A 12,582-nucleotide genomic window follows, 5' to 3' on the forward strand; every position below is an offset into this window, starting at 1 on the left:
TATTAATTATCCCTATCAGTTCGCTCGCAAAAGTTTGTCAAGGCTTGTCGTATGTAAATATATCTTAAGGATCATTGGGCTGATCACTTCGTATTATCAGTTACCTATGAAACTGAACCAACCGCTTCAAACAGCTACCATTCTAATTGTTAACCAAACAAAGAGAGCCCCGATTCCCTTTCCGTGTTTCAAAACCTAGAGATACTAGAGATACATTAGCACCTTTCCCGCAAACTTTTGGCATGTGGTACGGCATGGCTCGAGTGTCACTTGGGACCATAAAAACTGACCACATCAATTCAAAAATAAGTGGAAATGAAGCGCTATATTCGTGGATGCTAATTTTAGATCGGCTCGCCTCGCACACTAGTCGGCGATAAAGAGCTATGTGTTATTTTGAACAAATGCAAAAAGAGGTGAACACAAAGGCATGTGGTTGCCGTTGTCGTCATCGTCATCTGGTGGACGGATGAGCAACGTCACGGGTTGGCAATCATCATCTCGATGGGTTGGGAACTCGAAATTCCGGCAGACACGAGCTGCATGCGTGGACGCCTTGGCACTTCGGGCTAATTGCTCTGGGTGCAGCCCAGATGATTGAGTGAATTGAGTGAGACGATTCGATAAAATAAGATTCGAATTTGGTTCACACACGACTGGCGCATGACTCGTAAGTGGACTTTGGTCCCAAAAAAGATATTCACTTGCGTGGTTCAGTTTCGATCTGCGACCGATCTCGTCTAGCCTGTCTGTCTGGATGGATGGCTGGGTGGATGGCTGGGTGGATGAAAGGAAGGGTGGATGGATGCAGGCGCCTCAACTCGTCGAGTGCTCCAAAGTCCATGTTGTCAATTCCGTTCATGGCTCCGCAATTACTACGCGCAATATCAATTTGTTCGCACTTACAGAGCGAACGGAAAGTTTCCCCAGCGAACTGATTAAGTGCCCCCTCGTTCAGCTGAATTTTTAATTAATTTCACTTCTTGTAGTCCGGGCTGTAGAATTATTTTTGGCTCCAGTTCGATTATCTCCTTGAGGATCCACGCTCAGCCCACATGAACACACCACAATCGGAGTCACACCTGTTCGGAGAACAGCCCTCAAAAGTCGCGTTAATTAGTTTGCTAATTAGTTTTCTGGTTCAATTACTGCCTTTAATTTCGATGGGTGCTCAACCATTTTCGCTTGAGCGTTCAACACTGTGAGTAAAACCGCTAGCTATTGTTTATATTTATGTTAGGTCAAATTATGAACTATACAGCTGAAATTAATTGTAATTTTCAACCACAAGGACAGCTTGAAAGCGAGATTTTGAAAAGTTCAAAATAATATTGCCATTTTAAAAGAATAGGAATATATTCAAGCTTTTCAGCCTCGCTTAATTGTTTACTATGCAATATATACTTTACTAATCTACGTTTTAATGATTTTTTGAAATTCCTTTTTATAATTAAATCGAAAGTCGTGGGTGTTATCAATGGTTATCAGAATGAATATATAAAAACAGTGTATATTTGTGTTTATGTCTGGCTACTTTCCGGTTGTCAACAAGAAATCCTCTGTAATCAGAAGACTTTGTTCTGCTGGCCCTCTTATTAACCTATTTAACCAGGAATTGTAGAAGTAGAGTCAAACCGTTTCAATAACTCTACTTTTCGAAATCGTATTATTTGGACTTTACCTTCCGGATCTGTTAAATGAATCAAATACTTACTAGACAAGCATAGAATTTTCCTGATCAAATGCAGGGCCAAAGTCTAGACGAATAAGGCCATTCCTAATCATATGAAGCGAATTGAATAAGTCGGAAGATAATAGAATGCACTATAAGGTGCTTAAGTTAGACTTAAGCCATAATTTGCAGTTCAAACCCATGACTACAGGCGAAGTACCCCTATCAAGGGTATGACTTAATTATGACTTAAAATACTAAAACACTGAATTTCCAGAGGCCCGACCACGATAAGCCGCACTTTGTGACGTGTTTTTCAGCACGCGCGCCAGATTTGAAAATTATACTCGTAAGTTGGGAGAGATTTTGCCTCGATCCTGAGTATACGAGTAGAAATTGCGAAAGGTATATTGTGCGATTCCATCGCATTATATTTGAGGTGAATGCTTTGTTGTGAAATCTCAAGGTAAACAAAACTCGGTGCGGACTTAATCAGTCGATTGGCATGAGGTTTGAAAGTGAAAAACGGCGATATGGAATCAGAATCAGCATCAGAGCCAGCTTTTAATTAATATAAGCCATTTACATATTATAGTCCTTCAGGGTAATCTGAAGAGACCCATGCTCGGCGAGCGTGAAATCTTCATAATTAATGATATCACACATGCTAATCAATTGAGCAGCGCACAAGTCCAAAACAAGAAACGTAAAAACGTCGTAAAAGCCACATCGTAATATGGTCAAGAGGGAAGCGATTAGCCGGCCAAAAGCTAAACAAAAACAGCAAGGCATTCGTTGGGTGGAGCCTCAAATTTGGGGATACTTGGACTGGATTTTAAAGCAACTCATTTATTACATCGAATTATTCCGTTCTATTTCCCAATTTCGCCTTCTAATCGAATTAGATATATGGTAACAGTTGTATTTTTCAGATGGATGATTATGGCTCGACGTCATCAGGACCACATGCTTCGTTCTAGAACGAATATTAATTGGTCTATTCTAGTCATACACCTCGTGAGTGGGGGGTATTTATAGACTTTGGGACATCAGAAGAAAGCGATGGTATCGCGTTGGCTGTGAGAACCAATCGCCATTAGGCAATGTCGGCTATCTGGCAAAGGCAATCCGCTGGACTGGACTGCCGCTGGACTTTGGACCGGTTGGATCGAGCGATACGACGTCAGCTCACGTTTTGGGTGACGAATGCTGCGGCTCGATCCCCATCCCCAACCGGCTCCAACATGGAGCGCCGTGCCATCGAACGTGGAGCACCGTGCCATCGAACGTGTTCGATGCTCCAGCCGCGAGTGGCGTGGGTGTTCGATGCAGGAGGCGATCGGATGGGAACCAACCGGACCTAAACCGCTGCTGAGGCCATTATCAGTGGAGCTCTCCCTCTCCCTCTCCCTCTCCCTCTCTCTCTCTCTCTCTCTCTCTCAGCCGCACTTGCTGGAAGCCAAGTAAAATTGCGCATCGCTTAAAGCGCAGAGAAGAGCAGAGGAGTGCGCCAATGATCGGCGGCGGGTCTGTTATCAAACAAACTGAAGCTGAACCACTGTCTGCCGCCCGAAGAGTGGGCCATACCCAATACCCTCGCACCCATACTCACACCCATACCGCTCCCCACGGATGCCGTTAGTCGTACCGCTCCAGGGCAGCTCTTGCTGTCGCTGCGCCACCCATCATCGAATTATTCACACGCAGGCGTTCCCAACGATCGGACCAAAAAATATTCAAATCGTGCAAATCATATATGAAATCGTATATTTGGTGTCAACTTCTCTGCAAGAATAATTTATGTTTTTTTCAGCATATGTGTTTTTACTCGAGTCATTTTGAGGAAATCAAGTTCAAGTGGTGAAATTCAAAACAATAATGAGTTGGCGAAAGTGATTATTTGCGCAAACAAATACACGGACAATCGGTTATAAAATCGTTCAAGGACATTGGATAAGCATCCTTTCGCAAAAGATTGCAGACAATGTGCTAAGTTATTCAAGCAATTCGACAATGGATTACTAAGTTGGGTGAGTTACATAACACAACGACTTATTGTGTAACCAGTTTTAACAAGAGTGGAGTTTAATGTGACATAGAATTGCGATGAATTATGGAGTCAACATAAGCGTGGGATGCCTAGAGTTATATCTTTTGTTGAAGCAGTGCAATTTTTTGAATGTGAAACAAATGCCGAGATCAAGTATTACCCAACCCCAGGGAAGTTTCTAGTTTCGCTTTTGGAAAGTCATGCCATGATTAAAAACTAATCATGCAGTAAGTGGTTTATCGATCAGAGGCGCCTATCTATTACCGATTGATTGATTGATAGTTTTCGAGCCTACGGCGCATAACCTCCAAAAGCACTTGCCGAATTTCAGCCAACACTACTGCCACGTCAAGAGGCATTGGCCAAGTTTAGTGGATGAGCCCAGTTAATCCTGCACTTGATTTATGGCAGCATCGCCGATGAGCGTGTGGCGAGAAAAGTATTATGCCAGATTAATTTGCGACGCTTCGGGCTTCGGGCTTCTGGCAATCGGGGCAATCTCCGAGAGCGGTGCCAAAGTCCAGATCGTGGCATGCTCCACACCGCTGATCGCCGAGAACGGCGTGATCGACCTTATTTATTGCCAAAAACCGAAGGAAGCAGGCGTGCTTTTGTCGCAGTGCATTCAACTGCAGCGCTCAAGAAGTAATGCAAGTGATAATGCCCGGCAATTACGATAGCCCCACTTCCACTGCCTCTCCCAGTACCCAGTCCCAGTACCCAGTCTCAGTACCCAGTACCAGAGCCATTCCCAGTCTCAGCTGCCCCGTAATTAATGCGAAAATGATATGGACAGCCCATGGAAAACCCCCAAGCAGAGTCGCCACTCGGTTGGCTGCTTAGTCAAGAAGGCATCTCTGCCAGGCGGCTGTACTTTGCACCTCACTCGACGCATCTCGAGATCCCCCACTCCCATCCACAGCAGTTTCTTGCTCCGATTTGCATCGACATGGCAACCGCAGCGGAGTCTTCAGTCTTTTGCCTCTGATCACGCGCTTTTGGCGTGCTCGATGACGTAGCGATGACTGCCGCCGTTAAATGACCTTCTTCAACTCGTTCCACATCCCTACTCCCTGGCCTCCATTACATCGCAGTCGCACGCCGCAGCTGCGATTCCTGCCGTTGATAAGTCGGTCAGTCAGGTCAGCCATTAAGTGGCGTCCAGTGCAGTGCAGGGAGCTCGAGTTACTTGACGTAACGAAGAGTACGTAGAAAACGTGTCACATGTCGCGTGTGTGCCATAGGCCCTGCTTCCTGATATGATCCCATCCCCACAGATCCCAGCAGATCCCATCAGATCACATCCGGCCCCCTGCCGCTTGAATCGCCGTCAGGTTGTGTGGCTGTGGTGCTGAAAAACAAAATGGAACAGATTTTGGAACGTGGCAAACTACGTAGGTTGTGAAAAAAATGCGATGAGTTGATAAGTGGTGTGACCTATGCTGAAGGCCAGGACGTCATTTAAATAGGAAAAGGGCCATTAAAAATATATAACGCTTTCAAGGATTATGAAACTTATTGGGAGTTTCAGCAGCAGTTGCAGAAGGGTTCAAAGTTGATTGTGCAAATCAAATGTGCAATAAGCTTGTAGCGAAAAATCTGAAGCTACATCTGCATATGCACTTCTTGTGGTTGTAGAGTGTGACTTTCTAACAAGAACCCCCATTAATTTGTTTGTTTTTAGTTAAGCCGCAACAACAATGTTGCAGGAATTCGCTGAGGCCTACAAAATGTCTATCAACTAAACGATACTCCGTACAGTATAGATCATTCTATTCGTTTCGATGATCTAATTGATTTTGAGAAAATCTCGGTTCGTGACAAGCGAATCGGGCACGTGTTCAGCTTTTAAGGCTAAATCAAATAGGCGGTAATATAACTCGTGATCCACGCGGCCTGAACTGTCGGCCTTGAAAATGCTTTTCTTGACCTTACCCGTCTGTTTTACTTTTAGCCGAGACCAGAAATTCTGGCTGATGAAATTCCCAACGAAAGACTCATAAATTTTCCCATTCGCGTTTAAATTGGAAAGTACACACGAAGCATTTTAAATGCGCATCTATTACCCGAATACGAATCCGAATCCGATTAGAATTGCCCAGAATCGCATGCTAAGCGTAGTTAATTGGTTAAATGCCGTACTACATATTCCATGCTCCCGATTTGTGGACCAAAAGTGGGAAACCGCCCTTATCAGCAACGTGTTCACTATTAATTGATTGACACACAATCGAGTCGGATCATCAAAGTCAAGCTTGATAACGCTGCGGGGTAATTAGCATGAATGGGCCACTCGACTCGACTCGATTCGATTCCATTCGATTCGATTCGAGCGATCATAAATTCACTTGATATCAAAAGTGCACCATTGTGGCCAGACGGGTGCCAAAAAAGCAGCCAGATAGTGACGCCGCCCATTGGGGGCGTGGCATCGTTGGGTGGGCTAAAAATAAAACTGCAATTCAGAATTTTATGCAATTCGGTGGCTTGGCGTTTTCAAGAAGCTGATGCAATGCTGCACCCCACTTGCATATCCAATTGTCTTCGACGAGAGAGAGCGCCATGTAGTTATTACCATAAAACCATGGTCTACAGTCTGCTGCTCCGACCGTCTGGGAAATCGAAATCGAGACCCGAACCGCTCGGCTGCGATCCGAATCCGCATCCGATTCGCAACGAAGCGATCCGTCGGATACGAAAGTGGTTCGGATCGTTCGGTTCGGTCGGTTCGGTTTGGTTCGGTTTGGTTCGGCTGGCGCTGCCACTGCCGCTGCCGCTCGCGGAACGATCAATCAAACGCTCGGCGATCGTCACATAAATTGTTCTACTAATCAGCCAACCGCTTCATTCATTCACAACTCGTTTGCGCTGCCGCATGTCGGAAGAGAAAGAAGCTCCATACCACAAGCGGAATACTATAAACGCGCGATCGCAGCTATAAGGCCCGTGCCGCTCAAGAGTCACTCGCGTTCCGTGTCCGGGTTCAAAGTTAATGCCGCAATCCCCGGCGGATTCATCGGACTCAGCAGATTCCATTGGAGCAAAGCGGAGTGTGCTCAACACGGTACGTGTGGGGTCCACGTCCATCTAATTGCCATCTAATTGCACCCGCTTATCAGGGAATCTGCGCAACTACGCTTTCGATTCGAGTCTGAGTCCCAGTCCAGATAGACTAGTTGCCCCAAGTGATAATGTGAATTGAATGGCGAATCAAACTAAATCTGCCCGGAATTAATGTCTTGCACTTTGATGATTTGCACTTTGCCACCTGCCGTTTCGAATTCAACGATATGGAATAAATGATGCAATTCGGTGCAAAAATTAAGCGAGACGGCGGCTTAGTGTGTGATAGTGATAAGTGCACCTGATCCGCTGGCATATTAAATTGCAATTTAATTGGGGCGACGCGTTCGACGAGCTGAATCATTAAGACATTTACGATGGAATTTAGGGCATAGTTATTTCCTCGTATTGGATATGTGTGCGGGATGCGCTTAGAAATGAATTTAAAAAGAAATAAAATTAACTAAGCTAACAATTTCTTCTTATTTGCAGACACAAGCTTAACCAACAGTTTTGAATATTGAACATGCAGCATTCAAGCGTATAAGCCGTTGTTATATAAAGCAAAAGCAAGCCCATAAACGTTTTAAAAGTGCTAAAACAAGGCTATAAAACGGCAACAATAAGTGAAACTAGCTGCAATTCTATGAGTTTTGTAAACCTGAAAGCCGGAACAATTGATGTTTTAATGCTGCCAAATAGATAGCAATCAGCCCCAGCCGATAAAACCAGAGTGAAACCAAAGGAGATCCAGAGGATCATAAGATACATATAACATATCTAGCAATTTGAGACAGAATTTAAGAGTACATATTCAGAAATGGCAAAGTACTTCATAACCCTGGTGCTGCTGGTGTGCCTGGCCCTGGAGAACAGGAACGTGTACAATCGCCTGCACGCCCGATCCCATCCGAGTTCCCGCGGCGACATCCTGCGTCCGCATCCCAAGCACCAGCCGCCTCCCCACGTGCAGCACACCTCGCAGCAGCTGCAGCAGCTGCAGCAGCAGCACCACATCCGGCAGCAACGATCCCGCCAGCTGAAGCACCTGGAACCGGATCCGACCAGCGAGGAGGACGATGCGCCGATCACCAAGCAGGAGTACTACGCCCGCCTGAGGCGCCACGTCATCCAGAAGAGGGAGCGCGAGCTGCAGCAGGAGCTCAGCTACAATCACCCAAGCTCCCATTTGGAGCAGCTGAAGGTGCCCCGCCTGTGGCAACATCTCATGGAGCAGGAGGAGAAGGCACACCGACATGTGAGTCCTCCCGAGGAGTTCCCCATCATGTACGGCGATGCACCCGAGGAGTCATCGCTTCCCGCCGATGACCAGTTCGATGACCTGTCGCCCCTGGACTTTGTGCGCAACGAACTGATGGCCGAGGACCAGAAGGAGCAGCAGAAGGATCTTGATCTTGATTTGGACCTAGATCTGAAGCCGGAAACACCGATAGAGCCCGAGCCGCAACTGGGTGAGAAGAACATCACCATTTCGGTGAAGTCCAGCGGCGGTGGATGCCCCAAGTGCGAGAGCAACCGCCAGGTGGAGCACATCACCGAGGAGCAGCTGACCCACTTGCGCATCGAGTTCGTGAAGCAGCAGATCCTGGAGAAGCTTCGCCTCAAGGAGAGCCCCAAGGTGTCGGCCGTGGAGTTGCCCAAGCCCATCTTCGACGGCATGACGCTCTCCCATCCGGACGACAGCACCAAGAACAAGGAGCTGGACGATTACTACGCGCGCACCAGCAAGAAGTTCATACTGCTCAATAGAGGTAAGGAATTCCAGAAATATACTGTTATAACCAATTACCCACAGAAAGTAAAGATTGCTGCTTACCTTCAAGGAGAATCCAATTCCCATTCCGATTTCGCTAACAGAACCTTATCCTTTATCCTTGCAGAGGAGGTCGAGTGCAACCGAGCGAGGGACGGGAAATCCAATCCGTCCATGTGCTTCACCTTCAAGATAGACGATGCAGATGCCGAGGGCTTCGACGTGAGCACCGCCGTCCTGTGGCTCTTCAAGAACAAGCAGAATCGCACCGACAGGCCATCGCAGAACAGCACCAGTTCCCAGCAGACGATCGTCGTGTCCGAGGTGGAGGTGGATCAGCAAAAAGATTCCAAGTACTTGACGGCGGCCAAGACGATAGCCATCCAGTCGGTGAATGTGCAAGGTGGGTACACATAGTATACCCTAGTATAGTATACACACTCGATCCCCCCAGAGCGTAATCGTGTCCAGAAAAGAAACGCACACGTTTGGACCTTTGGTCAGCAGGCGCCGAACGGCCATAAGTGACCCCCAATACCCTCGGGGGACAAATCAAAATATGTGACATGTCTATACTAGATGGGTGTTTCAAAAATTATAAGGAACGCCGATAAGTGGCAACGTTGACAACCGCTTGTTTGTGTTTTCAATTAGACAGATCATTGCGCAGATTCGTGATAGCACTGCTCGAATCTCGAATTCATGTGGGTGAATAACTTGAAAGAAACATTATTCGTGGGTGCAAAAACTGAACCTTGGCCACAACCCACCGTAATTGGGAGTTCCTGGGGTCAGTTGGCAGATAGGAAAGCTGGCTGAAAAATGTGCATGATCTGGAATAGGAGAAACTAACTGATCTGCTTTCCCTTTCGCGTACTTGCAGACGAGTGGATGAAGATCGACATTGAGTGGCCCATCAAGCACTGGATCAGTGGCCACGAGCTGAGCCACCTCATCCAGATCACCTGCGGCGGCTGCGATGTCAGCGACATGGAGGAGATCATCTCGGTGGACAAGGACTACCGGCCATTCATCGTGATCGACATGCAGAACAGGCGGCGGAAGAGTCGCCAGAAGCGCAGCATCAACTGCTCCAGCGGAATGACCGAGTGCTGTCGGGAGCACCTGTACATATCGTTCCGGGACATCGGCTGGAGCAACTGGATCCTCAAGCCGGAGGGCTACAATGCCTACTTCTGCCGCGGATCCTGCAGCTCGGTGGCGAGTGTTACGCAAGCGGCCTCCCACCACAGCTCCATAATGGTAGGTAACCCCGTAAATGTGGCTGGTGATGAAGAAGCTAATGCATATCCTCTTCCCCTGCAGAAAATTCTCTCCACCAGCGGCGCCAACAAGTCGCTGGAGCTGGTGCCCTGCTGCACCGCCAAACAGTATTCCTCGCTGCAGCTGGTCGTGATGGACTCGAGCAACACGGCCACGGTGAAGACGCTGCCCAACATGGTGGTGGAGTCGTGTGGCTGCAGATAGAGAGGCGGTTAGGATTAGCCAAGTTACAATTACGCATCGGACAAATTAGACGTAGACGCCATTTCGCTCCATTTCCGCCAGCATCCAACTACATTTCTCTTCAACTAATTTAAACTCATTTCGCAAGGCATTCACATTAGCGTTCACATTGTCATTTAATCGTAGTTACCTGTAGTGCATGTGCTGCCACTAGTTGTAGTTTAAAGCTAAAGTCAATGTACTTAAGCGCTCGAAGTATGTACTCGTCTGTAGTTAGTTAGCCAATAGCTCCAATTAATTTAATAGCTATCTTTAAACGTAAAGTAGTGATTTTCATTGTTTAAGTAGCGTGTATCGAGCTAATAGCAGAAAACATGAAAGCCGCAAAATAAAACATAATTAAAAGATGTATGATATGCATTGGACGCAAACTTATTAGACTGCATAATGCACTTTACTTCATATAAAACCGCATTTACGTTTTGTCAAAAAAATTGTATTGCTTTGCACTCAATGGGGTGTAGCATACTTTTGGGCACTCTACAGTTTGGCAAGCGCTGCACTTGAACTGGACTTTACCATGGACTCCAGTCAATCGAACAAACGATCTAAGACTCCAAATTATAAATGAATGGAAAAAATGTAAATTGTATTAACTATCCTGTTCGTAAAACGTCACAGAGATTTTTGTACAAGTGCAGAGTATTTGATTTTAATGGTAGTTGCCCAAAATTCCAAGTTTTTCTTTTTATCCTTCATTCACCACCATGTCGTTGTCCGCGAAATCCGTGCTAAAGGAGGGCTCCACCGAGCTGAGCCACATCTGCGAGCTGGACCTCTCGAAGCAGGCGTCGCATCAGCGCCTGGTGTCCCTGATCGCGACCATATCGCTCAGTTCCCGGAACGCGGACACCATTTACACCATGATAATGCGGGGCGTGAACATATTCCGGCTGAATTTCTCCCACGAATCGCACGAGATGCACTCGAAAACGATCGAGCTGATCAATGAGGCGCTGGAGAGGATTCACAGGGAGACGGGCCAGATTCGTACGGTGGCCATTGCGGCGGACACGCGGGGACCCCAGATCCGTACTGGCCTGCTGGATGGGGATGTGTTCCTGCGCAGCGGCGACAATCTGCGGCTCTCGATCAACAGGGATCTGTACGACAAGGGCAACAAGGAGGCGGTCTACGTGGACTACCCGAACATCATTAACCTGACCAAGACGGGCGATCGCCTGTTCATCGACGACGGCAGACTGCTGCTCCACATCCTGGAGGTGGGAGTGGATGGACTGCTGTGCGAGGTCATCCACGGCGGCCACCTGAACAACAACTGCAACGTGATTCTGCCGGAGATCGAGATCGATCTGCCTGCCGTCTCCGAGAAGGACATGTTCGACATCCAGTTCAGCATTAAGGCCAACGTGGACTTCCTCTTCGCCTCCGCGGTGCGCAGTGCCAAGAACGTGAAGGAGCTGCGAACGGTGCTCGGCGAGAAGGGCAAGCACATTAAGATCATCGCCAAGATGGACAGCAAGATAGCGTTGAGCAGGTTCTCGGAGATCCTGCGTGCGGCGGATGGACTGCTGCTTTCGCGAGCGGACCTGGGCACCCAGATACCCATCGAAAAGCTCTTCATCACCCAGAAGAGCATCCTGGGCCAGTGCAACAAGGCGGGCAAGCCGGTCATAGTGGCCTCCCACATCCTGGAGTCCATGCGCACCCTGCCCCATCCCACGCGCGCCGAGTGCTTCGATCTGGCGAACGCCATCATCGACGGAGCTGACTGCATCATGCTATCGTCGGAAGTGGCCATTGGGTCGTATCCCAAGGAGACGGTGGCCACCTGCGACACATTGTGCCGGGAGGCCGAGAAGGTGCTCTGGTTCCGGGACCTCTTCTCCGACCTGGTCAGCGAGGTGCGCGGCGAACTGGACGCGGCCCACTCGCTGGCCATTGCAGCCGTGGAGACGGCCAAGCGCACCAACGCCACCCTGATCATCGTGCTGACCACCTCGGGCCGCTCGGCCACCCTGGTCAGCAAGTTCCGTCCCCGTTGTCCCATCGTTGCGGTAACGCGCTGCGATCGCACTGCCCGCTGGGTCTACCTGCATCGCGGAGTCCTCCCGCTGCTGTACACCTCGGAGCCAAGCACGGACTACGCCACCGATGTGGACGCCCGCGTGCAGTTCGCCATGACCGCCGCCAAGAAGTGGACCATCATCGAGGACGGCGATCCCATTGTGATTGTGAGTGCCTGGAAGGATGGCGGCGGCTTCACCAACAATGTCCGCGTGGTCTACGCCTTCTTCGAGGCGGATCACGTGGACTGCCTGTTCCGGTCGGACAGGCGACGGTCGCAGAAGAACACCAATCTGCAGATGGCCAATCGGGAGGCTGATGGTAAGCATTTACATGTGGGCTAATATTGATTTTCTTGCTAACTCCGCGATTTCTTGCTTGCAGAAAATAAAAATAGGTAGCTGTGCCCCGGATAAAAGTACTTTGTTGCCCTAAATGTATTCATGAAATAAAACATTTTGGAAGAAT

General features: G+C 48.2%; 2 protein-coding genes across 5 annotated transcripts; both read left to right on the plus strand.

Annotated features, from left to right (window-relative positions):
- Nucleotides 1-3,166: 3,166 nt before the first annotated feature.
- LOC6542289 (inhibin beta A chain) lies at nucleotides 3,167-10,461 on the plus strand. 4 transcript variants are annotated; one of them, XM_026979240.1, is made up of 6 exons: nucleotides 3,167-3,199; nucleotides 3,486-3,702; nucleotides 7,278-8,557; nucleotides 8,687-8,962; nucleotides 9,443-9,822; nucleotides 9,886-10,461. In XM_026979240.1, exons 3-6 carry the CDS (start codon nucleotides 7,606-7,608, stop codon nucleotides 10,045-10,047), a joined length of 1,770 nt encoding a protein of 589 aa, XP_026835041.1. In that variant the 5' UTR covers nucleotides 3,167-3,199; nucleotides 3,486-3,702; nucleotides 7,278-7,605; the 3' UTR covers nucleotides 10,048-10,461. The 4 variants fall into 4 exon arrangements, with proteins under 4 accessions (XP_026835041.1, XP_026835040.1, XP_001968468.1 ...); XM_026979239.1 differs by lacking the exon at nucleotides 3,167-3,199 and adding an exon at nucleotides 3,245-3,309; XM_001968432.3 differs by lacking the exon at nucleotides 3,167-3,199 and having other exon boundaries at nucleotides 3,258-3,702.
- Nucleotides 10,462-10,698: 237 nt separating this feature from the next.
- Nucleotides 10,699-12,581, plus strand: LOC6542387 (pyruvate kinase). The gene is made up of 2 exons (XM_001968433.3): nucleotides 10,699-12,435; nucleotides 12,499-12,581. The coding sequence occupies exons 1-2, from the start codon at nucleotides 10,794-10,796 to the stop codon at nucleotides 12,513-12,515; spliced, it is 1,659 nt and encodes a 552-aa protein (XP_001968469.2). The 5' UTR covers nucleotides 10,699-10,793; the 3' UTR covers nucleotides 12,516-12,581.
- Nucleotide 12,582: the final 1 nt, after the last annotated feature.

The sequence above is a fragment of the Drosophila erecta genome, unplaced genomic scaffold (assembly GCF_003286155.1).
Source record: "Drosophila erecta strain 14021-0224.00,06,07 unplaced genomic scaffold, DereRS2 tig00000055-arrow-pilon, whole genome shotgun sequence".
Taxonomy (NCBI): domain Eukaryota; kingdom Metazoa; phylum Arthropoda; class Insecta; order Diptera; family Drosophilidae; genus Drosophila; species Drosophila erecta.